The sequence below is a fragment of the Semicossyphus pulcher genome, unplaced genomic scaffold (assembly GCF_022749685.1).
Source record: "Semicossyphus pulcher isolate SPU_LCO1_2020_fin unplaced genomic scaffold, fSemPul1.0.p SCAF_4, whole genome shotgun sequence".
NCBI classification, from domain to species: domain Eukaryota; kingdom Metazoa; phylum Chordata; class Actinopteri; order Labriformes; family Labridae; genus Semicossyphus; species Semicossyphus pulcher.
In genome coordinates, this window is record NW_027211715.1 from 15824315 (window position 1) to 15850801 (window position 26487).

The 26487-nt window shown below is 42.4% G+C and overlaps 2 protein-coding genes across 4 annotated transcripts; one reads left to right on the plus strand and one right to left on the minus strand.

Annotated features, from left to right (window-relative positions):
* Positions 1 to 1876: 1876 nt before the first annotated feature.
* ssbp3b (single stranded DNA binding protein 3b) lies at positions 1877 to 16807 on the minus strand. Of its 2 annotated transcripts, XM_069679379.1 has the most exons (18): positions 16632 to 16807; positions 15851 to 15923; positions 15632 to 15693; positions 15459 to 15543; positions 7708 to 7797; positions 6538 to 6612; positions 6286 to 6348; positions 6132 to 6195; positions 5970 to 6043; positions 5708 to 5772; positions 5576 to 5624; positions 5265 to 5300; positions 5108 to 5162; positions 4954 to 5018; positions 3807 to 3885; positions 3571 to 3599; positions 3382 to 3483; positions 1877 to 3248 (listed from the first exon to the last, which is right to left on the minus strand). In XM_069679379.1, the coding sequence occupies exons 1-18, from the start codon at positions 16685 to 16687 to the stop codon at positions 3219 to 3221; spliced, it is 1152 nt and encodes a 383-aa protein (XP_069535480.1). In that variant the 5' UTR covers positions 16688 to 16807; the 3' UTR covers positions 1877 to 3218. The 2 variants fall into 2 exon arrangements, with proteins under 2 accessions (XP_069535480.1, XP_069535481.1); XM_069679380.1 differs by lacking the exon at positions 6538 to 6612.
* An 864-nt stretch (positions 16808 to 17671) lies between these two features.
* Positions 17672 to 26174, plus strand: acot11b (acyl-CoA thioesterase 11b). Of its 2 annotated transcripts, XM_069679963.1 has the most exons (16): positions 17672 to 17818; positions 18856 to 19071; positions 19599 to 19668; positions 20011 to 20071; positions 20168 to 20269; positions 20357 to 20492; positions 20580 to 20733; positions 21381 to 21500; positions 21679 to 21817; positions 21951 to 22006; positions 23354 to 23420; positions 23520 to 23603; positions 24004 to 24137; positions 24669 to 24800; positions 24993 to 25119; positions 25270 to 26174. In XM_069679963.1, exons 2-16 carry the CDS (start codon positions 18882 to 18884, stop codon positions 25477 to 25479), a joined length of 1782 nt encoding a protein of 593 aa, XP_069536064.1. In that variant the 5' UTR covers positions 17672 to 17818; positions 18856 to 18881; the 3' UTR covers positions 25480 to 26174. The 2 variants fall into 2 exon arrangements, with proteins under 2 accessions (XP_069536064.1, XP_069536065.1); XM_069679964.1 differs by lacking the exon at positions 24993 to 25119 and having other exon boundaries at positions 25270 to 25479.
* Positions 26175 to 26487: the final 313 nt, after the last annotated feature.

Here is a 26487-nt window from a genome sequence, read left to right on the forward strand (position 1 = left end):
AGGTCGGCTGATCTCCACCAGAGGGCAGTGTGAAGCTGTTTCTACTCCAACCAGAGGAGTCACAGACCCGAAAAACAAGAGGCTGTTTTTCCATTAGGATACCGGTATTTGACCCATTTGGCTGGTTCAGAATCAGTTTGCCTACAATAAATCTATTCATTTTCTTAAATGTAATAACCTCAGCTGCCTTAATCATGGACAAATCCAGGTGGCAAACCCTTTTCCTCACTGAGAGCAGCAGTTCCACATGTTGTTTGTGTAGAAATTAACCTCTGAAGATGTAATTTTTCTAATGCATTATTTGGTTAGTACAAAATGTTCACATTTTAGATTAAGTATAAGATGTCTATGAGATGTTTTTTTCCTGTAAACATCACAGATTGTGCCATTTGAATGATTTGGCCTCCTGTATTAAAACAACTCCCCATGAACCTCATGATCCCAGAGATTCATCTCTGACCCACTGGAGTTTCCTCGACAGCCGGGCTGTGTACACAACTGTCACACTGAGTCCTTCGGCTGCTCTGGGGTACAGCAGGTCAGGCTCACCTGCAGAGTGTTTCCCTACCAGAAAGTCTGCCTGCTGATGGATTTCCTCTTATTGGTCTGAGGCTGTGGACCTCAGCCCCCCCTGGCTCCACTGCCAGCTCAAATAAGTGAAGAGATCAGTGATGTGTGATGCTGCATTCAAAGGCTGTGTTGAGCCGGTGGTATGACAATGAGCTTTTGTGTGCTGTTAGTGAGCATAAATTACTTAACGATATTATCTCGAAGATTTTCATATTTAATAAATGTCTGTTAGGTCTCTATCTATCACCGAATGAAATAACCCAATGGTGACTGAGCCTATGGCCTACTGATGAAAGCCTTTGCATTTGCAGTATCTATTATTATTATGGACCGGGTGTCTGTGGCGATATTTGCGGAAAAAAAGTCAGTGACACATTTCCCATCACCCAGAAGTGGTTGGTCTGCCAGAGAGGGTAGGCGGAGCTAAGAGGCTGCTTTTCCGGTCTCAAGTGTTGCGAGTAAACAGTAATCTACTATGGCTGAACAAACAAAGAAAAGATCGATGACTACAGATACAACTTCAAAAATGAGTGCAAATCCAAAGAAAAAGAAACAAATTCGACACTCAGATGAAGGCAAAGGAAAGCGACCGTCAGCAAGGAAAATCAAGAGTTACAACAAGAGCCAACTGTATACGTCTGGTTATGTAGGATTTGTACTTCTGCAATTACCGTTTATCGCCATTAGGTGCCGCCAAAGAGAACAACTCTGAAATCTTTGAGATTATATCTTTAAAAGGTATAATAAGTAAGATTTTCCTAGAAAAATATAATACAGACTTTTATAAATATAATATAATATAAATCATCACTTATGGGCCTCTATACATGTGTGTAGGTGAGTGTGTGTGTAGACCCTTGTGAGACCCTTCTCTCTGCATCTATTCTTCAGGAGGGGCGCTGTTGTGGTTCCCTGAGCCAATCACAGCATATAGGTGAGTGTTGGAGTGGTTCAAATGAGCAACTGGGCCCCATTCAGACCGCCGAACATGGTGAAAGAGCGATGCAGAGTTTGCCTTCTTTCTGTTGGACAGTTAAGTGCCTCAAACCAGGTAGGACAAGCTGACGGGCAGTTAGCATGCTAGCGCAAAGGTAACCGTGATGCTGTAGGTGTTAGCTTGGTGGGGTGGGTGTGTTCTTGCACGAGAGAGTGAGAGTGAGCTTCTGGTGACGAAGAGCCCGGGAGGAGGGGCGCAGTTTGAATGTGTTGTCGACAAAATGCAAGGAAGAATCCTACTTATTATACCTTTAGGTATGCATGTACAATAAGGCAAATAAATCAACCCACACAGGACAGATGTTAAGTTATTGTAAAATTATATTAACAAGCAATCTTTCCTCAATTTGAAATAAAAAAATATCAGCAAATAAAGGCAACATAGGACAGATGTGTATAATGCATAATGTTCACAGGAGAAAAAAAAAAACGAAACAAAAATTCTCATCACATTTACAAGACTGCCGCTAAGTTTATAATGACGCCTACTAGAATCGGTTTAGAAAGCTTTGACTAACTCTGAATAACTGGGGCAATATATGTAGTCAAAGATTGTATCAAAATATAAAAAAATGTTTGGGTGGGCGAGAGGGGGGCGGGGCCAAGGGGACGACCAAGAATACAGGAGGGAAGTATGAAAAACCAATATGTAAGAGATTAGAATGGGCAGCTCGTTCATAGCCGTTTCATCATAACGAACCAAACTGGAAATAGCACAGAAGGCTACGACGATGAAGAGCACAGAGTGTTAAGCACAGACAGGTAAAGAGATATACGCCACATCTTAAAGCAGGTGTCCACATAGAGAAGAGCAGCACTAGGTAGTATGTTGTACACAGATTCTCAGCGTTCATGCACTCACTTCTTACGCCGAAGCCTGGTGTCCCTTAACAGAACGCAACAGCAATCTGGCTGTTCGGATTAAAACCGCAAAGAGCGCAGACTCGCATCGCTGTCACAAGTAGTAGAGGGAAATCGAGGATCTTTTTCGACGATGTGAGAACAACAGTCGTCACAATAAAAGCCGCGTTCTTCCGCGTCTTTCCGCCCTCACAGACCTCTTTAAATAGACGGGTGGGCATGGGGATGAATGGTACGTTATTCAGAAAGGTGGCCACGGAGCAAAAGGCAAAAATCTGAGTCCTATGTCAGCTGACTTTTGTGACACAGTATGCATGGCGATAAGTAAAATGACAAGACAAAGACTTTCCAAGCTCACAATGCATATACACACTCTCCAGTGTTTTAAGTGACAAAAGCGGAGACATATCCTGCACATCTTGCAACACAAAGCAATAATTAAAAAGTACAAGAGGTAAACTTCAACCATTTTTTTCTCTTCGCTCGAGGGGGTTGAGGGGGACTGAGAAGGTTAAGGGGGCTCTGCAAAGAACATAAACGTGTCTTGTATGCATTTTTCAGTAGCTGGTTTTGTCACACTTGGGGTTGTGAGAAATGGAGAAAATTGTCCTTCATTTTGAGCAAGGAGCAGTAGTCGCCAGCCGTTTCCCTCCGATCAGCATTCTGGCGTTAGTGTGGAACCAAAATGGCGCCTGTCCCTGATTCGGTGCTGATGTGTTTGGCCGTGTCCTATAGTGAGTTCAGATCCTCGGAATGATGGCAAATAATGTCGGGCGGGGCGGAGGGGAGGGTCACACACTCATCGTCATGGTTGGAGAGTACTATGGAGGCACAGAGAAGAGAGAAGGAAACACTTTTTAACAAACGTCTCCTTGATCAAACGCTCAGATAGCGCTCCCTGTGAGCAGTGATGTTTTTATAGTCACCGACAGCCAAGGAAGAAGGCAAACTCACATTCTCGCTCTGAAAGGAGTGGAGGAAGTTTCCGCTCAGCTCCCCGTCATCCCTCGGGGTCCCAGGAGGATTGCTAATGCCACTTAAATTGTTTGGAGAATTCTGGAAACAAAGAAAAAATGATTTTGTAAATGTATAAACTTTCACCTTTTTCTAAATGAATGCAAACTCAGTCGTAACTATATTTACCTTGTTCATTCCATCCATATCACCAGAGCCTAAGAATGAAACAAAAAGAGAAACAGTTAAACTTCACTTGTTTACTGTTTGTACTTTACTTTTTTATTCAGTGCCAAAAATACTGTCCTCTATTAAAGAGCCCAGTGACATAATGGACAAAAGTTTACTCTGAAATTATTTAATGCGTCAAAATGCAACCCACTTCTGAGCTGTGTTAGTAAGTGTACCGTAGTGTGTGGTGTTACCTAGTGACCCGTTCATGTGGTGTGGCTCCATCCCAGCCATGGCTCCCAGGGGTCCGTCAGAGCCGGGGCCCATCGGGAACTAGAGGGGAAACAAGAAAGCAAGGACTAAACACATCTTCATCTTCAAAGCTTGCAACCAACCCGAAGTCCTCAGAACCGAGGAGGACCACCAGGGCTCAATGTAAAAGTTAATAACCAGGAACTCAATTAACATATAGCCTAGAACATTTATTTACTTCTGTTGTTCTGAACTTCAGTTTAAGGAAAGGAAAATCCTCCTAGAGAGCGACTGAAACAATAGCCTTCAGTATCAAGTAACACACACAGGGAACCGGTATAACAAGTGCATTTGTTTTGTTTCCATAAAAATCTCGTCTGTACATTCCTGGGTAGAGAGTGCAGATCAGGAACAGTGTCAATGTGCTTCAGTGAAGCCAGGCTAGTGGGTTAGTAATATTGTTATTGATGCAGGGAGGCTGCATCTTTTCCTTTAACAGCAGTACACAGTGGCTCAGGTCGATGTGTGTGTTGATCCATCGGAAAGATATTACATCTTACATCCTAGATCTAATATGATTAATCATAATGGTGCTATTTGGTGTTACGGGGAATTAATAAGAAAGATTAAAAGCCTAGAAAAGTGTAGTCGCTTTAAATCAAATTGATTCAACCAGAGTTCATAGAAGAAGCTCACTAATTTAGTGTGAAAGTGAAAGAAGCATTTCTATTACCTATTAGCATTTTACTATTAATTTGCTCAGCAACATGGATGTCCTGACCAGAGAATTGAAATAGTTATTTCCCAAACCAGCTGCAAGCATTCATTAAACACGTTAGCTGCGCTGGTAGAGAGGTCAGGTGTTTTAGTTAATGGTACGAGCTTTTCATAACAACCAGCCGAGTGACCCTGATTAAATTTACGAGCTGACCCTGCTGTTACGGTGCGGCGTTAAAGCAGATCGACACAGGATGACACTTATGTGGGTTGGGGGTTTGGTGTAGAAGTAATTAGGTTGTGATACCAACTTATTAATTTTCCAGAAGATGCCCTGTCTTCAAATCAGCACCAACAAGACTTCTACTGAAGTCCATGATCACATTATCAACACGTGCTGCAGGATGAAAGAAGTGAGGGAAAGGAGCTTACACTATTTCTGTTGCCGGGTCCAGTGTTGATCATGGTGTACAAATTGTCACCGGAGTTGTTTGAGTCTGGAAAATGTGCAATCGTACAAAGTATTAGTGCTGGATAGCGTATTAAAGGTTCAATGTTTAGCAGGTGAAGTCATGGAGGGGCTAACCTGCAGGGCTGGGCATGATGGGAGTTCCTGGGGGTCCCCCGCCTCCAGAGGCGCCCTAAGGAACAAAGACGTGTTTAAAATTAACATGCACAAGCTGTATTGAGTATGTTATTTTCCTACAGTCTGTGCGAGATGGGAAGCCACGATGTGTTCTTACCCCGTATGCACCAGGAGAGGGTGATGAGTAAGGCATCTGAAACCAAAAAACACAAACATTACAGACCAGAAATGGGCGAGTGCAAACCCTTTCTATACCTCAAAATGTCATCATTCATCATTTGATCTTCCTAATACTATTATGGCTGTCTGTCCAACTGTCTGTGGAAACCGTGACACATAATACTACAATTACATCCCAGACCAGAACCCTGAAAATACATTAGACCTCAGCAGCTCTGAGAGGAGATCTGCCTGCAATCCGAACCAGCGTTTTTCTGGCTCTATGTGTCTGCGTGCTTTAGTACTCACAGAGTTGGCGTTGTTGGGATTCGGCCATGGCCGACCAGTTCCTGGGCCCCTGGATTGTAGGAACAATAGAAATGTAATAAGATAATGCATTAAAGTTGAAAGACCAGTTACATATTTAAGATAATGGCTTACATGTTCACTCCTGGCATCCCGGGACCCATGGTGTTGTGTGGAGGTCTCATCCCACCACCGAAGTTCTATGAAGACAAAGAAAAGTTATAAAATCATCTGTGAAATATAATTTCGTAGGAAACCACAGGGTGCAGTATTAAGCTGATTAAAATAGCTTTAGTTTCTACAAAAACTACAAAACCCTATTACAAATGAGGCCCCTTAATCCCCGTAACAGTCTAGTAAAAAGCCATGGTGATAATGAATGAGGAGAGTGGCCTACCTGAGGGCCGGGGCCCATGGGTCCCATGCCTCGGGGGCCGCTCATTCTCTGCATTGGCCCTAAATTAGGATGGCCTGAAGGGAAAAGAGAAAGTTGTTTGAAGCAAGAAGCCAGGGAATAATTCTGTAATACTTTTAAGTTTAAGTGCGGTCTGATTCACACCTTGTGGTCGTGTCGGGTCCATGTTTGGCAGCATGGGATGAGGGCCTGGTCCTCCGCCTGGTGGCTACAGAGGATAAAGCACAATGCCAAATGAAAGCACAGTTTTAAATAAGTTAAATGTATTGTGCATCAGTGTTGTGTGAATGAGCTCTACCTGATTAGCCATCCTGATGGGGGGACCTCTTGGGCCTCCAGCGAAACGAGGTGACATGAAGGACTGAAACAAACATTACACTATGAAAATTCAATAAACACCTGAAACACATCCTTCAAAACAGAAGCACATGTGAATACTGAAAGCAGCATCAAAGCATTAAGCTGAGACGAATGCCAAAGCATGAAGCATAAGCAATGGGAACCAGGATTCTCAGAGAAAAAGGGGAGAAGGGGGGAGGAGGAGTGTTACCTGACTGTGAGGTCCCATCATACTGTTAGGGGGAGGAGGCTGAGGGTGAGGAGAGCCCTGGGGACCAGGAGGACCCTGTGGCATCGCACGAAATAGAGAGGCAAAAAGGGAAAGAAGGAGGGAGGAACAGAAGTGACAAAAGAGGAGCAGAGAGAGAGAAGCAGGGTTACTGCAGGGCAGAGGACAGTTGGAGTGCAAGAAACAAAAGTGTGGCGCAAAAATATTAAAACGCACAAAAAATAGGGTGCTCATTTCCATAGATACCAAAAAACAGTCGGAGAGACTGAGGAAGAAGAGCAAGCGAATGACTTAGCCTTGAATGAAGGAAAAAAGACAGAGATGGAGAGGATGTTTGCTCTTTTGCCTGTCAGTCAAGACATTAAGAAGCCTGCTGCATGCAGCATGTTATCAGTGCTAATTTCCCCGAATTAACAGCGTCAATTAAGCTCTGTGCAATTAGCTGCATAACAACACTAAACACCGGCACTGTGTCGCTAATGTTGCTGATCTGACAGAGAGAGAGAGAGGGGTCTAATTGAGCCTCCTCCAATGGATTCTGGTATGGAAAGTATGAGTGTGGGTGCGTTCATGTATCAATGTCAAAATGTCTTTCCTGATATTAACATGATCACATAATGAGTCACGCCTTTGTGGCTTCTAGTGCATAATAAGCTGGTGGATTCAAAGTGAATAGTTTGGTCTAGTGGAGGCAGAGCAACATTGCAATTTTATGTCGCCTCTTTCAGCACAGCCAGCCCCACAACAGCTGCCTGCCAAGAGTTTATCCTCATGAGATATTGATTTACAGTAGGTGCTGCACCTTTCGATTTCTCCATTAGGGAAAATGGCCGAGCCACGCCTGCCTGTTTACGGCACTGGAGAGGCCCGGGCAGACAACACATCTATGACGTTTACTATAAGTTCACAGAGCAGAGTGGAGCAACACAAAATGCAAAAGCAGTACAGACACCAATGTGGACAGATACATCGTCTTACAAAGCGTTAGCCTGCAGAAAGAGCAGCTGGGAAAATAATCAGTCAATTTATTGAATGATTATTTTCACAACAAGCAAATAAAGGACTATTTTTAACATTGATTATAATGTGATTGGGGTAAAGTTGATTTAAATGTACTGCTTAAAGTAACAGATAGTGTGGCGATTGTCTGACCTGGAAAAAGCCGGGTGGCATGGGTCCTCCAGGCATCCCCTCACCAGGGGGCATCCCTCCCATCACAGGACTGGGGGCTGCTGCTGCACTCTAAAAAACAGAAACATTACAACCTCTCAATGTGCTGCACAAGACACAAAGACTAGTTAAAGGAGCATTTCGCCCCTGGAAAAAGCCACTGTCAGTCAAAGCTGGTGTTCTCTGTATTTGATAGAACCAATAATATTTGAAATTGGCGCCACAGCTGTGGAGAAAGTTGTCGAACAGCTCGCGTGCATTGCACCCCTCCCTCTGAAAGGAACGAGCAAGAGACGCTGGAGTGACTGTTTTCCAGTCAAGGACACTGATCCCTGCAGGCAACGGCTCAGAGCAGCACAGAATCCGAAATATGACGAGGATATACCAGTGGATTGTCTAAAAAATCTTCAGGTCTGCAGTCTACATTTTAAATGTCACATGAGACATGACATCGGAGGCGGCCGTCCTAGATTGAGGAAGTGTAGTTTAGCAAGCTCCCTGGCCTCCGCAAGATGACTGGGGCTGATGTAGTCTGGCGGAGGTTTTCCAGGGCCCATTGAAGAAGTGGATAGCGTCCTCCAAAAGCACAGAGTGACATTTTTTCTCTACCACAATGGCACTAGCTCCCCATAATAGCATGATAGGACTGAGGTTGAAAATCAGCGAACTGGCCCTTTTAAAGCAAACTGCAATCACTATGTGAATGAAACATTAACATGCAGATGTAATGTTACTGATGAAAATCCATTTTATCCCCTCACAATGGAGGCACATCTGACCACAGGAGGAGCACATGGACCGACTCAGTGACGCAGGCTGACCCTGTGCTGGCCTGGCTGTGTGATCTGAAAGGGTTAATGTGAATTATACGACGGGGCTTCATGACCTGTGGCCAGATTAATACATTTAATTCTATGTAATTGCTGTGAAATATAATTCAACGTTCATAGACTGGGCCTGACTCATTTGTGGGTCTCCAGTATAAAAGGGGGGATGTTAATAGAGGCTTCTTAACGCTGCAGTTTAAGGATCCAGTAGATCTGATAAATATCAGAAGGATTCACTGACTCAGTGGCTCCAAAGTGCTGCTACACAGCAGGGGCTTGCTGGGCCGATTTCCTGCTCAAACCGCAGCCCTAATTCACTAATGTGCCATTTGCTTCGGTCACACACTCCTAATTGACTGAGTTTTTCTTCGCTGTAGCTGAGGCAATCTGAGATGGGCTAATGTGTTCGGAGCAGAGGGGTTTAGCTTCCAAAGAACAGCTTCACAACGAGAGGCTCCTTTCCTGTTTGGTAATGCGCTGCTCACTCAAGTTATAAAATAGATGTACGCAAGGACGGATGTAGCAGAGCCCACACACACAAACACGCCTCGTCTCTGTCCAAAGCTCTACAGACATCGCTGGTCAATAGCCAACAAACTCCCTGGTATAGACTGCACCTCCCCTAATTATATCTGCTCAGGCTGCCACTGCAGGGCCACTGTGAAATACCTCAGCAGGGAGAGAAGTGAGGCCACAGGGGAAAGTCACGTCTCATCAGGCCCAAACACCACTGGGACACAGAGACACAGAAAATCCTACTTCTCGTCAAAGGAGGGTTAGATAAATCCCCCTGATGCAAGAGTGAGATACACTCAAACATGGTCGACAACTGAAATATTACTTAAACATTAAACTACCATAAATGTGTAGAGGGATTTTTCTGGAAATATCAGCTGCTTTAAAGATCAAATGTGCACTGCATGTACTCCCTCCCCCATACTGACCAGGTACTCTCAACTATCCACCCACTCAAGTAGAAATGGTTGCTCTTGAAAAATCTGTGTTTAGACACATTTTAACTAAGATTCAAACACATAATTTACCATGCTAGTAAAAAAGCATGTACATAGATATGGTCATATTAAAAGCACTGTGTGGATGTGATGATGTAGAGGAGAAACACCCTCAAAAAAACCAATAAGGAAGTCTCTTCACACCAGCGCTCTTATTAAACCCAGTATGTATGAAACCCAGCTCTTGCTAGGTTTGACCACTGCATCAATTTCCACTTCCTACAGTTCACAATCTGCACATACTGTACATCTGTTACAAGGTTTTCTTATCTCTGCATGACATGAGGGAAGATTCCTGCTGATGATCACATGAGTCTCTGAATACCGCTGGTTTCTTTTCAGCAGAGACGCGGGAGAGCGCTTTGCGGGGCACAGACACGGAAAAGTGAGACTTACAAATATGAATTCTACATAAAGAATATTCAACGCGAGTATGATTTATGTAGACATTACCATCAATATACAGTCCATTGACAGTAGGTTTAGTATCTCTATCATCCACTCAATCCTCTAACCAAGACATTTCATAGTGTTTCCATTGTATTCAAATCTATGGAAGCCCTTGGGGACATGCAGCCATACATTATATTTACTCCGAGTTATTTTTGGTCGTTTTCTCGAGATCTTGCTTTATTTAACACGTTAGCACGAGATGACGACGTGGCACCACTGTAACATCCAATGATCGTAACTCGTATCCCCAGAGTTGTAAAAGCACAAAACGAACATAGAAACAGATTTTAAAAAATAAGAGAAAAATAAGTCAAGACCTCGAGAGAAATTACGGAAAACAGAGGAAATAAAATGTATGGATGCATGTCCCTCAAGGGCTTCCGTACAAATTTTTATTTTCTACCATCTTTACACTAAATTAGAATAAGACATGTCTTTTTAGTATTTAATCTGAGGTCAAAATACACTCCAATTTGTACATTTAACAACTGTTTTGAACCAGCATTGCATGGAGGATGTGTAACAAAATCATCTGCATACATAAATTACTGCCTGTTCTGCAGGAATTAAATAGCCCATTCAATTCATCCATATGTAAGTTAATCAAGTATCCGCAGATACAGACACAAGGATTCTGGGTAAATATTTAGATAGCTTCTTTAACATTAGTCTTATTAGAAGAATCACGATTAATTAAATTAAAAGCATTAAACAACTCAAAAGCACATACAAATATGAGAATGCTTGCATGCTAATTTAAGTCTGATTAGTGTAGATTCAATGTATCAATGCGAGCGCTATAAGACACTTGGGGAAGGAGACTAGCTCGAGCTATATACTGATTGTTATTTATACTCTTTAATTTGTTTTACTATTACACACTGCTTTATGGTTAACGACCCGAACTTAAGCACTGAGATGAGACAGAGTCATCAAAAACTGAGAGGCCAGTTAGTTTTATTGTTGCAAGAAGAGGATGAGCAGATTTAGATGTAAGTATTGTGATCAGTTCCAAATGTCTCATTAACATCTGGCGTCCTCGGAGCTTTAAACACCAAACCTCCTTTATTCTGCAATCAGTAAAATCAGCATCACCAGGAAGAGGTTCATGACTCACTCGCACTAGCTGCATTATATGGTAAAGGGGTTATACAACTAATATCTACACATGTATTTTTAGCTCTGACCTCTCTCTTCAAAATTCCTGGTTAGAACTACTTTGCTACTTCAAGGGAACAAAGGTTGTCCTCGCAGTGATCTCATTTCTTTCTAAGGAGCAGACAGTTTATATAAATCGAAGGTTTGTATGTCTAAAGGCCAAACAGGAGGACGTGCCTAACTTACCAGCTTCAATCAAACAGCATTAATAAGACCTCTTAAGAAGCCACATGTTGATTCTAGCGTAATTCATTCATTAATCATGTTTTTTTAAATAGAAATTCCTAAGTTTCCATGACATTTGAAAGCATCACGGGCACATAATAGACCCTTTTTTGGATACTTGTTTAAGGTTAAATATTTACGTAAGGTACACATATGCAAATCAATTATCTTTTCTAACAAAGGTTAGAGATATTAAGTCACAACTGACTATATGGTTACCATTAGTAGATAGCAGATAAGGCGGTCTGTAGTGGCCCTCCTGTAACAGAGCTCCATATGAAAGCACAGATGAACAGTCATGGCATTAAAGCCGTGTCCCGCTTTTACACTCTTAAATAACATTATTTTAACTTTAATTCAAGATTCTTATGACATAAAGAGAAGTTGTCTTATTATTCTCAATTATTTTCTTTAATTTAAGTCAGCCGATGAAGATATTTATCCAAATTCCTACAACCTTCATCGGCATATGAACAGGCGAGCATCCTGTAGGGGCTCATTTTCAGTTAAAGGAGCAATTCTCCCCTGGAAAAAGCCTCTGTCAAAGCTGGTGTTCTCTGTAAACGATAGAAGCAATACTATTTGAAATTGGCACCACAGCTGTGGAGAAAGTTGTACAAACAGCTCGTGGTTTCACCCATTCTACATTCCTACAACACCCAGCGTGCATTGCGCCCCTCCCTCTGAAAGGAACGGCCCAGCGAGAGAGACGCTGGAGTGAAATACTACCGTTTCGCTGCAGGCAATGTCTCAGAGCGACACAGAATCCGAAACACGATGAGAATATACCAGTGGATCGTCTAAAAAAATCTTTGAGTCTGCAGTCTACATTTCAAACCTGACGATTTTGAACGAGACATCGGAGGCGGGCGTCCTAGATTGAGGAAGTGTAGTTTAGTAAGCTCCCTGGCCTCCGCCGGACTACGTTAAACACGTCATCTGGCGGGAGTTTTCCAGGGCCCATTGGAGAAGCGGATAGCGTCCTCCAGAGGCACGGAGCAAAATTGCATTTTTTTCCTACCATAATGGCATTAGCTCCGCATAATAGCATGATAGGACTGAGGTTGAAAATCAGCGAACTGGCCCTTTAAGACCAGTAGTAGAGTATTTAACTTCAGACGAGTAAGTTGTATTTTAAACTTATCAAAACATTCCTGATGCAACTGCAGAAAGATTTACTCTGTTGAATGACGTAAAACAAAGCTGTATTTAACAGTTTTGACCACAAAGTCATGAAAATACATCAACAATCTACAAAACTCTGCAGAAGTCAGAAACTGCCTGCCAGACTGAGAAGCAGAGTGCATGGCGGGTTCCCAGGCGTGTTATGTTAGATCTTTATCATGTCCCTCTAAAGCCCACAGCTGTGCTTGCTGGACTGTCCCAAACAGCCTGATGCTGCTTTCGGGCTAAACGAGCCTCGTGTTTCTCTGGTACAGGAAAGGGGCAGATGTCTCAGCCGTGCCCCGGGCTATGAGGCTCTTGTCTGGGGCCTTCCTTACAACTCCCCAGGGGACCTCCTTTAAGACAGACTAGTATACCCCCCCCCCCCCCTCCCCCCCCTAAGCACCATGATTCAGCGTGTATATCTGTGTACTTCAGAGCACACAAGCAAACCCAGCTAAACTAATTTTCCCTGAATTCTTGAATCACAGAAAAGGGTTACAGACGGTGGAGTGGCGGCGGATGTACTTGTACTCTTTACAAAAACAATGAGAGAGGGGGAGAGGGGAACAAATGAGGGAGGGGGAGGGGGACAGAAGGAAAGAGAGGAGGGTGAGGATGAGGTTATATGAAGTGACTGTGAAAAAGAAAGGGTACAGAGGGAGAGAAAGAAAGAAGAAAATGTGAGTTTTAAGAGGAGATGAAGGAGAGATGGGGGGAGAGGAGGGTGTTTGTCGGGCTGTAGCAGCACAGACCACCCAACTGCCGTCTCCTGACCTAGCGTGCTCGCAACAGCCTCACTTCTTCCACTGGAACCAACGCTCAAAAGAAACCAGCCCCTATGTTTAGCTTGTAAATGTTTAACCATCAATCAACATCATAAAACCCGCTCAGTGGATGCTCTCTCTCTCTCTGGTTACTTCTAGCATCTCCCCCTGCTCTTCCTCCCCAGCCCCCTCCCTCCTCTCTCTATTCCCTCAGCTGCTCCGTGGCGGTGGATGCTGGGCATATGCCACAGTGCCACTCCCCTTTCCTTTTTCCAATCTGCCCCTCGGCTCCGTGACAGCCATCAATCAGCCGCTGACGCCATGGTGACCGGGCCCCTCGGGGAGCGTTCATCAGGCCCAGCTTGAATACAACGGGGCTTTACGAGCGGCGGCTAACAGAGCAGCACTCACCTCCCCCACACCTAGACAAAGGCTAGGGTCCAAGGACTAGTACTGTCCACACACTTACACACATGCCTGACCCCCAACATCCACAAATGAACACAAGGAGAACCAACGTCAGAGCGAAGGGCAACCACAAGATGTCGGCGAGAGCCGACCGCACACAAACTCTCAGATGCTCTTCACTACAGCAGCACACTGTCCGGAGTGACGCTTTCCTGCACGCTCATTTGTTTAATGTTTTCAATGTTAACGCAATAATCTTTTCAGACTGGTCTCAGGACGTTTCCTTAATTCAAAAAGAAACTGCTAAATGATTTAATAAAATAAATCTTATAAACCTTTGCTTAAAGCACAGATAATGTTAGAAATATGAGGATTTACATTGAATGCTGGTAAACACGACTCTCACGATAAGAACTGTTGCAATTTAAGATGCAACCAGATTAAGAAATAATAAGAGATGTAGTTATTGCGAGGGCAGAGCCACGCTGTAGCCTCTCCTCTGGCTCCCAGGTCACCTGCCAGATCAGGAGGCCTGTTACCCTGACAACCCTATCTGCCAACAGCAGGACCAACATCTCCGTTTTAACCCCTTCCTGTCTCAGACAACGCCAACCGGCCTAAAAACTGGGCTAAGTTTCAGTCATCCTGAGAGGACTCATTACATTTCTTCCCTGTGCTGTGCTTTATGGTATCCTTGTTTTTATTTCTATCAGCTACTTGACTGACATCTCATCTTTTCAAAATAAAAGGCCGGGGCATCCACGTGGATGGGAACAGCAGGAGCCACCGACGAGCAGTTTACATTACACTTTCATTCTTTGATTCCCATGAGGGTCTTTTTGATGCGCTTTTTGAACGCTGACTCAAAGCGAGAAACTAAATACACAATCTCTAAAACAGCATAATTATAGATGCAAAACAGTCCGACCATGCAAATGTCGTAAGAACAGCAACGTGCTACAGACAGATTCCCTTGTCCTGAGCAACGTTTCATAGAGTTTGGATCCAAGACAGCCTTTCAGTTCTTTGGTTTCAAATCCATTAGGATTATATCAGTGCAGCTAATATGTTTCATAATGTACTTGAGCTACCACACATCAGATCAGCCCGAGGCCTCGGTTGAAAATCAAACTGTGTATAAAGTCTCAGAAGTTGAGCAGAGCAGACAGCAGGTTCTATTCTGTCTTCACAACAGAGGCAGGGAGCCTGAGCGTGGATAAGGGGAGAGAAGCACTCGACAGGTCTGATTCAGGACATGCTGACATCAGCATCGTTTTCCCAGAAGCCTATACAGCTCATTGTTGGGCACATCATTTGGCCTTTCGACAAGGCACAAGTTAAATACAGTTATAATGGTGCAATGGGAAATAAAGAATAACCTGCACTCGAAAAGAGCAGAAATCTGTCAGGCATCATTTAAGATTGAATTGTGTTCACTCTTCAAGCTTAAAGGGAACCATATTAACCTGAAGTACAGATGCTGAATCACTCTTGAAGGGGGATGCAGGAGATTTTGTCAGTACTTGAGTGTTGACAAACAGAGATTATCAGGACTTTGCTCTGATAGCTCCAACAAAAAAATTCTAACTCATTGCACAACTCGAGTTTGAGGGGCGTTGACTACACCCCTTCTTAGCCTCAATGGCAAAGTTGTTGTCTTCTATAGCAGAAGACAGCGCAATTTGTGCAACAGTTTCCATGTAAGCACAACTACTCACGTAATCATGGAAGGCTTTTGCTTCGCTGGAGTGGTCACATGTCTCTCTCCTCTCTGGTGCAGCACAATACAAGTCCCAGAATACGCTGTGGACAAGACAGGTCATGAAGCAAACAAAACCACACAAACAACCTCTGGACATGTTTATAGGGAGGCGAGAACATTATTTCTTACCACCACCAGGAATGTAGGAATCCAGGGGGTTCTCCGAGTGTGATGTTCTTCTCCCATCGGATCTAGGAAAGGGGGGGTTTCGATAATTATCCATGGGTGTCAGTCAATATTATTGGGTCTTTTCTACAGTAGCAATACATTAACATGCAAACTAATTTTCTGAATATAAAAAGGACATTATCATATATGGTTGAACTTTTTTCCAAAATGTTCACATACCTCTGATAAAAAGGTCTGTGCAGACTTCTGTGCTCCTATGTGTAACAAATACTCATAGACGTACAGAGCCAACCTGTGTGGGGGAAAAACATTTAGGTTCAATTTAACAAAACTGACATAACAAAAAATAAACATTAAACTGGATGTTAAATCTTTTAAACGGGCAAACTGAGTGACTAGAGTCGGGTACAGGCCCTCTGAACAATGGCTGCCAAATAGCCTCTGCCAAAAAATTAAATGGGGACAGTGTATCCAAGCCAAAACCAGGTTAAGATTCACTACAATGAGAAGGTTGCAAGAAAGTGCTAAAGCAGCAACAAAATGTATCGTCGTGATGTGAAAGTAAAAAAAACACACTAGCAGCCTACAGTGTATTAGCTAAGGTACAGTATCCCGGTGGCACTGATGGGGCTGAGGGAAATAAAAACGCAGCCAACACGGAGCGCAACAGAGAAAACAATGTACTGTGTGGCACGGCGGTGTTATTGTTTTCTCTCCTCCGTGCTTTCGACTGAATTACCGCAAAAAATATCAGACAAACCCCGACTAAAACACAGCTAAACTGCTCCCGGAATCGGTCGGCGGAGGTGTAAAGGGACAGCAACAAGCCAAAGGTAGCAGAAGCAGCTCAGGGGAGGAATGGCGAGCAGACAAGGCGGTTCATTCAATTCCATCTCGGCAGGAGGAAATCGCCTCTGCTAGCCTGTCCAGCGAACAACAGAGAGCAAGAGGGAAAACTTACGCGGCAAAAACACACAATAATAAACGTTTTTGAGCTTACTTTTCTCGTGCTTGGCCGTCCGACGGCACCGGGGTGCCTTTGCCTTTGGGGAACATTGTTTTGTGTGGGAGGACGCCCGCCTTCTCTTTCTTTTTCTCGCTATTTCATCTGTCAGATCATCGCGGCCGCGACCCTCTCGCACTCCAACCGCACTCCTGCTCAACCCGACGACTCAACCGAGCCTGGTCCGGAGGGAAGAGGCGGAGCAAAACCTGACTGATGCTCACGACAGCCAATGACAGTGCGCCATTTGCGTTAAGGTCTGCCTTTCCGTGCTTTCAGTTTGCTGTTGTTTTGTCGAGCTACGATATTGCAACGAACTTAATTTAATAAAGAAATTAATTGTCCCCCTGTCATTTTTTGCCTGCCTTTATTGTAGTTGCAATTTTAAATAAAACAATCTGCTAACGCACCAAAATAATACTTGTTCCTTGTCATATTAATATATTTTAATAAAATTAATTAATTATAATCTTTTTTTATATAAAGAATTATGATACAAGACATGTAATTTCGAAAATAACCCTGATTTGAGGTTAAAGGCAAATTTTATTTTACAATTACGCCTCTGTTTTGATAATTTAACAAACAGAATTTATTTTATTGGATAAATTCAGTCGTTCTTGACATGTATGATAACCCTTAGCCCCATACCAAATGGGCCAAAAGGGAATATTAATATAATTTTGGGCCTTTTAAGTGTATTTTTATCATTATACGAGCAAAACTCAGGTTTTTCTAAGTGTCAAACTCTAAGTAAAAGCTTAGATAAATTGGTTGCTCAAAGAGATAATTGTTGTTTAGACATATATAGACATTTTTATCCCCATTTAATTATTTTTATCATCATTTCATAATTGATTGCACATTAAATATCGCCTTTAAGACGCTGTGAATATGAGGTCACTGCAGTTCCACCTTAAAAATGTGGACGTATCCGTAAACACTACGGGGGAATGTCTCTCTCCCCCTCTCTCTTCCTCCCTCAAGCGGCGAAACTCTTTAAAAAACCCGAAGCGTGCGAGTGCATGTGTGTGACTAGTAATAAGTTGTTGTGTTGTTGAGGGAAATGAAAAGAGTCACGGTCCGGCTTACAGGCTGCTGTTTCTCAGCCGGTTTGTAGCCAACGTCCATTGGCAAGGACCTTATCTCGACTTGTCACCATTTTGAAGTAACTTTTAAACCGGGTAAGCCATTTTTATCTTGTTGTCTTTCTGTGTGAAATACGTTGTTATGTTAACTAGCGGCGGCTTGTTTTGCAGAACAAGTAGGAGGCTTTAATACCGCTGTATCCACCATGAAATATTGCTTTTTCCGAAGAAGTTAAGGTTCAGTGAATGCAGCTGTTTGTCTCATTTCTCCTGAAGTCAATGTAAAGGTCACTGCAGCTCCTGTCATCGATAACGGGTATGACAGGTGACCACACTGCGCCACACTGGAGCAGAAGTTACAGCCAAACACTTAAATCCCAATAAACAGCTTCCATGAATGCCCCATTAAGGGGCATGCCTTTCAATAGTTTGTATGTGCATTGTAATAATTAATAATAGCTTGAAAAGAAAAGCCCCAGTCTGCAATTAGGAATAAGATTGTATTTAAAAATTTAATTTATAGTTATGAGCCCCATCAAGTGCTTGATTACATGAATAAGCTTTTCAGGTTGTTCCTGATCCTTGAGAAATGTTGAGCAATACCTCAGACCACCAACCGACTGGCAGATTATCAAAAGCGTCTTATGTTGCAGTAATGGGCCAAATTGACTGTGCAGTTTTTCAGATTCAGCAGTGGACATAATCTGTATGTTCCTTTACTTCAACTATTTCAGTTAAGTAGTGGATTCAAATTGTTCTGCATACCCCTCAACCACTAAATGGTTAACTAATGTCAAATGATCTGTGAATGAAGCCCAAGCACATCTAACCTCATTTGAATGATCACATCACTGATGGGGATTTCATCAATGAAAGGAAGTCATTCAAAAGAGCCCCTGTTTTACTCCTGAGTTTGAACTGCTGTAATGTAATCACACTTTGACAACATCAAAACACATTAATAATTTAGCTGTCGTAAGTGATGCAGGTTCCAATAGTAATTTAATGTTTTGCTGACTTGGCAACTTTATTGGTCATGTTTTAAACACAGGTTATACTTGATTAATATTATACATTTTTCAGTTTTTTAAGTTTGCATTAATTCTGACACCGTTCTTCTTCTGCTGTCACAGATTTTCTATCCGTGTAGTTGTGAATTATGACATCAGAGGGGGAACATGCAGACACGATTCAGGATCCTCTGCTCATCCAGGAGAATGAGGAAACGTACAGAAACCCCACTGAAGTGAAGATGAGTCAGATCGTGCTGCCATGTCACGCCAACCACTGTGGAGAGCTGAGCGTTGGACAGCTGCTGAAGTGGATGGACTCCACGGCCTGCCTGTCTGGTAGGAAAGAATCACTGAACAACTACACTAACAACACTTTTACAATACAATTACAATTAAACTCTGAATGTTACAGCATAGTACCTTTCATGATCAACCACATGGGATGCATCGGAAAGTTTCTACAGAGGAGTCACGTATTTTCAGTCTAACTGCTGTCTCCAAGGTCACATATTAACATGCAAGCTATACCCAGAGTAGGCTACAAATGCCTGATAATTCAAGACACGTCATGGCATTAATGTGAGAAGATATACAATAGTTACCACAGCTTAGTTTGTGTTTGAAAAAACTGTGAAAGTTGACACATTTATATTGTCTCATGGAAGCAATGATTTACACTTAGACATGAATGTGTTCTGGTGCTGCAAAGATATACTTGGTTGGAAGACTTTCTGTATGATCAATTATTTCTGTTTGGCTCTAAAGATGCACATTACAGCACATTTGTGATCCTTCTCATTGCCTGATGCTTTGTGACTTTGTGCTGCACTACCTAATTATTTGTGTGCCCTCTGCTCTCCCAGCTGAGAGACATGCAGGTTGTTCCTGTATCACTGCATCTGTGGACGACATTCATTTTGAACACACCATAGGGTAAGGTTTTAACCTTAATGCTGCTCTACCACGGTGCGTCTCTGACTGAGTCGCACAGACAGACTCAAAAACAGGCATATGCAGTCAGACAAAAAAATGTTGACTTGTGTAAATGTTTATACAAAGCTGGAAACAATGCTACTGAAAGTTATAAATCACTGGCAATGACAGTAAAATAAATTCTCAAAACCCAATGACTACAATGGATCTTGTAGTTTTAATCTTCAAATAGTGCTAGCTTCTTAGCTAGCATTTCATTCCAGTAGGTTTAGATTGTGTTGATACTATAATCACAGCTTCATGTTGATAGTAAAGAGAATCACCGGTGTCTGTCCACTTCAGGGTGGGGAAGGTCGTCAACATCATAGCAAAGGTCAACAGAGCCTTCACGTCCAGTATGGAGGTTGGTGGACTTTGTTGTTTGTTTTAGCAGCGTGAACTGAACAGTTATTTGTTTTAAGAAAATTCAATTAAATGAGTGTGATTTTATTCATCACAGGTGGGCATATTGGTGACTTGTGAGGACCTTTACACTGCCAGGCAGTGGAAGGTTTGCCATGCCTTCGCTACCTTTGTTGCTAGAAGAACTGAAGCCGGGAAGGTAAGAGTACTTCTATAAAAAGGAAACCAAATAATTTTTCTCAATCTGTTTTAACGTGCTCTGGGTCTGTGTGTTATATGTGCACAGGTTCAGCTGAAACAGGTGACTCCTCGCACACAAATGGAGCAGATGGAGTACAGCCTGGCAGCCGAGCGGAGGAGGATGAGGCTCATCCACGCTGAGATCATTACAGACCTGCTGAGCAGCAGCACTGCTCAACTGGGTACAGGCTGTAGACAGTGGGCTTTATAACACGGCACTTGGCTGAGCGTCTGCACCGTTAAGCTCCTTGTTTCTGTGCCCTCACCAGGAGAATGCCAGGAGTTTCAGGACGCTGTGCCGGCCGAGCGGACACGGGTGGAGAGTGTGGAGCTGGTGCTCCCGCCACATGCAAACCACCAAGTCAGCACCTTTGGGGGCCAGATCATGGCCTGGATGGAGAATGTAGCTACGATTGCAGCAAGGTGTGTACCCGGGTTTTGAATTTATTGTGAGCAAACTAGATTTGAAGAGTTAGTGTGACATTCTGAAAAATATTCTGATTCCCTTTTTGCTGAATTTGATGAGACAATAGAAATCGCTCTCACACGTATCTGCTCGTTAAATATACATCCACCTTCCAAGCCAAGGTTTGTGGGCAGTTACATGCGGGACTATTTCTTGGCTGAGCACAGTGACTTTGTGGACTGCTAGAGAATCCAGGAAGTCAATGCACTCAGCCAAGAAATAGTCCCACACAAACCCCTCTGATAATCCACAGATGGTCTTTTGTACGCTTCAATATTTCTACTTATGAAATAAACAAGATAAATCATTGTAATAAGTGAGCTTTACATATGCTGGTAGGTGGATATTTTATATTTGGACAGAGCTAGGCTAGCTGTTTCCCCTTTAGGCTAAGCTAAGATATCTCCCAGAAGTTTCATATTTACCTGGGATACATTTAAAGCAATATCCTCTTATCAGACCTGCTAAGACAACAAATAAGCATAATCCTAATAAATCCTAATGATTCCAAGTTCGCCAGGAGGCTATTTGTAATTACACCAAGGTTTAAATACACACAAGACAAACAACATACTCACCCTTCTTTCTTCATATTTTGATTTAGCCGCTTGTGCAACGCTCACCCGACCCTGAGGTCCATCGACATGTTCCATTTTCGCGGCCCGTCTCATATTGGTGACCGTCTGGTACTGAAAGCCATTGTTAACAATGCCTTCAAGCACAGGTGAGTTTATTCATACTGACCAATTTCTAACAAAGGTCAAATAACTCTCTTCTCATAAATGTTTGCAATGTATCACTATAACATAAACATTTACAGACTTGGTGTGTGTATTCTGTGCGCCTGTGTGTGTGGATGTATTTGTGTGAACCCACACGCTTGTATAAATGGTGTGCTTCAGCATGGAGGTGGGAGTCTGTGCAGAGGCCTACCAGGGTGGAGAACCTCTGCGCCATATAAATAGTGCTTTTATGACCTTTGAGGTGTTGGACAGCGACAGGAAACCAAGCACACTGCCACGGTTACGACCCGAGCCTGTGGTGAGTTTTCTGTATGTCCTATTCCTGACTGAGAGCCTGTAATTCACAGTAAAGAACCAAAGAATGTATAAAGTTCACAGAATGGCCATCCCTTTGTGAAGATTTCAGAATAAAATCGTCCCATTTTACACAGGATGGAAAAAGACGTTACCAAGAAGCTGTTGCCAGAAAGAAGATTCGGCTTGACAGGTTAGTGTCTCCCCTCAAACCACCAGGTTTGGTTCTTTGTAAAGCCTGCGTATACATTACAGGCTCCCATGGTTGCAGATATGAATACTGTTAACAGTAAAAAAGTTGGTCTGTAGGAAAAAAATCACACCAACGTTGTCATCTGCTCCCTTTAGAAATGATGATAAATTAGAAAGGTATGTATTTAGCCTGATAGCAGACAGGGGTTACTATTGTACTGCAGATATCTGAGATGCAATTCTAGTTATCCTGAATACAATTCTTACAGGTTAGCATTCCCAACCAACGTATCAATAATTTATTATCTAGAATTAAATTTATGATATTTGTTATAAGAATAACTGTAGATATCTACAATTATCATTTGAACTAGGAAGAACTTAATATTCCTATAACTACGAACTACTACGTTTTTTATATCTGTAATTAACATTGTTGACTAGTGAGATTCAGTCTATTATTATTTGAATTACACTAAAAAAGTTAAAAAGTTGTGAACTTGGAACACAGGACACAGCATTGAAAGACTCCCAGAGTACAAACATCTTGCTTGGATCAGAAACTCGCATGCAAATTTCATATTAATACACTTGCTAGCAAGTTAAGACAAGACTCTATTTATCACTCCACCCTCAGATTGATTGACAGTTACTCCACTCATCACTGCATATTATATGAAAAGGCTGGTTGGGCACATCAAGTACATTGTTTTTTATTTATTTATACAGCCTTCTGTGGCAACATGCCACCATATCTCACCTCCTTATTAAACTGGTCTCATAGTCAATACTCAACAAGTCCCACGGGCAAACACCTTCTTGGGATAAACTGCTTATGGCTTCTCTGCTGCATTCACATGAAACACTCACCTTAACTGTACCTTAAAACTGCACACATTTGTACCTATGGGTCAATTTAAAACTATGATTACAAACTACTCTATTTATTCTGTTTTGTTGTTCTCTTGACATCATTGAAAATGAGGACATGCTCTCAATGATTCCACGAGATTTAATTAAAGGTTGAATGAATGGATGAAAACAGACAAATAAACATGACAGTATATGATGCAGTATGAAACACTGTTCTGAAGTGTTACAGAAACGGTTTCTTCATTGCTTTGTTTGTCTTGAATCCATTGTTTACAATCCTCATCCACATGACTTGGCAGAGCAGCGTATCACAGCTGAGCAGACTTTGGTGCACAGTCTGTCACACATAATAAGTTCATTGTTCCACCAGCCTCCAGCTAAATGTAATGTAAGACAGAACTAGTTTATATTGGTCAGGTTGTCAAATGTTCCTTTTGTCCCTGAATGTAAATAACTGTCTCCTACATGTTTACAGAAAATACATCATCTCCTGCAAGCAAACTGATGTGCCTCTGTCTGTGCCCTGGGATCCAAGTAACCAGGTATTGCTTTTTCTGGCCAACAGAGGCCTACATGTTTATAAAAGGCTTATTAGATATTGCCACTGTGTTCAAGAGTTCAGACCGGTCTTTGTTTTTCAGATGTACCTGAGCTACAATAATGTATCGGCACTGAAACTAATGGATGCCAGGAACAACTGGGTTTTAACTTCTGAGAAAAACAAGGTTGGTATTGTTTGTAATATCTTTCAGGATATAACCTGTTAAATAGTCACAGCTGTTGTGATTCAGCCATGCATTCTGATCGGTATTATTTTGGACCAGCTGCACGGTCACTTTGGCTGTCCTGTAAGTATACCCGTATTGTTTTAATTAAGTTTGGGAATATTACAAGAATAAGACAGAAAACTTTGTCTTCAATTGAAAGTTTGAACCTTTACCCGAACACTGTTATCATCAAAATATGTATAATTAGCAGATTTTTTATGTGGCAGATTTTTTATATTTTTTATGTGGCAGATTTGACAACAGTCACTCTCGATGCGGGTACATTTCAATACGTGGAAGTATTCCTGTTTATACACACAGAGCCCACCTCCTCTTTGTGGATGTTTCCCATTCTTAGGTCAGACTGTACACACTGGAGGAAAACCACATGCTGTGTTTCAAGGTGGAGATGCACGTCAGCGTACCAGCCGAGCAGACTTTCCAACTACTGTCAGACCTGAGGAGGAGAAAGGAGTGGGATCGCCACTATGAGTCAGTAACATGTACATTTCTGGCATTTTGTATCATTCAGCACAGTCATTATCGTCCACAAATCAGCAGCTGCGTCTCAAAACAATACTTCCTGTCTCAGGCTCTAAGCCCCAGGCCGCTTTTTTTTCTACAAAAGATCTTAATCTTAAAAAAAAATAGGTCACAAACAAACAAAAATGCTCGATATCTTTCTTAAGCAGCAAGGCACTGACGCTTGCAGCAAATGTTACTAGAACAAGAGTAAAAACAGTGTTTGTTTGGGGATTTTTAAAGCAGATTAATAAAGAATTTGTGTTTTAATAAGTATTTAAATGTATGCGGAAGGACCCAGCAGGAAGGTCACAGCGCCCAAGAACATTAATGCGTTGTTATTTCTGCATGACATGTAAACAATTGTATGTTGGCACACAGTGAAGAAGTTATGAGGAGTCGATATGCAAACAAAATACACAGATTGTGAGATAGAAAGTGAATTTGAATCTTCATCTTTAAAGTCTTTATTTTATGTGTATTGCTTTGTTGCCACTGCAGGGAGTGTGAGGTGATCAACCATGCGGATGAAGAAGACACCCTTTATCGTGTAGCTACACCGTGTGTCAGTAAAAGGGGCAAAGGCCAGGACTTTATCTTGCTGGCATCTAGGAGGAAGCCATGTGACCTCAGGTGGGGTATCATTCAACATAATAAACAGTTAGAGATAGCCTCTTTTCTTTGTCCCTTCACTGCTGTGTTTTCTTTTCTTTTCATTATCCACTTTGTTTTTTTAATTTCCTTAAATATTTATGCAACCAATTATTTAGTTATTGCATCGCTGCCTCCTGCTGTCTTGATGCTTTGCTCTTTTGTCCCTCTCAGGGACCCGTTTCTGATTGCTCTGCGCTCCGTCACTTTGCCCACTCACCCTCCCACTGAGGACTACACCAGGGGAGAGGTGCTCTGCGCTGGCTTCACAATCTGGGAAGAGTCCAGCACTGTCACCAAGGTTGGCCAAATGTGTTCAGCACACCGTTCAGCATGCACACCTGCTATTAGCACATTTCTGCACGCTAACAATCCACAGCCACAAAACTAAGCCATCACGTGACGCAGTGCCTCTCTGCCCCACCTGTGAGCTGCTGTGTTTTTGTTTCAGATCACCTACTACAACAAGGCCACGCCGGGCGTCCTCCCCTACATCTCCACAGACATCGTTGGCCTCTCCTCCAGCTTCTACAGCGCCTTCGCCGCCTGCAGCCGCTTCCTGGAGGACAACAAGGACAGCCTGGTAGTCTCGCCTTCCTCAGCGTTGTTACACGAATGTGCTGCCATGGTCTCCTTAAACGAGGAGCAGAAGCATCCGTAAGAGGGGTTAGGAGCTTCTTCATCCCTGTTCGCCTCTGTTGTGGCCTTGCTGTGCTACTGAAAGAGCCAGTGTTGGATGTTAGTGTGCCACTGCAAGGTATCTGTAGTATTTTCAAAGTCTTTAAATCCTAGTTCTTTTGTTTTTTTTCTAAAAATGAGAGAAATTGTCTTTTAACAGGCTAAAGAAATGCACTGTATAGGTTTTTAAAAGAACTTTTTCTTTATGTTTTCACTAAGATATTGTTGCAATGCAAGAGTGGCAATGTTTCTAATAGATTAAAGTGTTTTATAGAGCCACTTTATTGTGAAAAATGTTCTGTTTTATACTAATTTATAGAACAATGAATGATACAGGTCAAGTATTAAACACAATCCAAACATCTATAATCATGACACAGCCATGTTTTTAATGGTATTGCCAGTCTTTTCAGAAAGTTACATGATGATTAAATTGATATTAGCAGCTATGGTTAAGTTATTTTCTACCTCCTGAATAAAGTGTTTAAACTATTTGAATAAGAACTAAATTATAAGTGAAGTAAAATGTTTATTTAGTTTGTAATGATGCTGATTTATTTTGAGACAATGTTGTATAGTTTTAGGAAAACTCTTGCACTGATTGTATAATATGTTGACTTTCAATGGCCGAGTACGGCACGTGACAAGCTGTTATTCTGAGACAATAAACACAATAGACCAGTGGATTATACTCATTTTAGCTGCTGTGTTTGTGTTCACCTCCCTCACCCTGCATTCCTGTTGCTCCTTAATCACTCTTTATGAAGAAAGACACAGCTTGCAGTTGTTTCCAACTGTAACTTGTGATTTCAGTGTTGTGACAGGTGCACCGGCCAGCAGAGGGGCATGATGGAGTGGAACAGCGAGCCTCTGACTGTGGGTTTAACAGAGGTGGTAGCTCTGCTTGCTTTCCAGGTATTTTGTTTGTTCCGTGATCATCCTGTTATGCATCCAGGACAGGGGAACATACAGGAATACATCTGTAACCAAA

Bases quoted from the DNA above. Each gene is read 5' to 3' on its own strand.
- ssbp3b (XM_069679379.1), bottom strand. From the start codon at position 16,687: ATGTTCCCCAAAGGCAAAGGCACCCCGGTGCCGTCGGACGGCCAAGCA. The intron at 5,301-5,575 runs GTGAGTACTAAA...TTTTGGTTTCAG, and splicing joins ATCCCAACAACGCCAACTCT to ATGCCTTACTCATCACCCTC. The intron at 3,484-3,570 runs GTAAATATAGTT...CTTTGTTTCCAG, and splicing joins ATATGGATGGAATGAACAAG to AATTCTCCAAACAATTTAAG.
- acot11b (XM_069679963.1), top strand. From the start codon at position 18,882: ATGACATCAGAGGGGGAACATGCAGACACGATTCAGGATCCTCTGCTC. The intron at 23,421-23,519 runs GTATTGCTTTTT...TTTGTTTTTCAG, and splicing joins CCTGGGATCCAAGTAACCAG to ATGTACCTGAGCTACAATAA. The intron at 25,120-25,269 runs GTTGGCCAAATG...TTTTTGTTTCAG, and splicing joins AGTCCAGCACTGTCACCAAG to ATCACCTACTACAACAAGGC.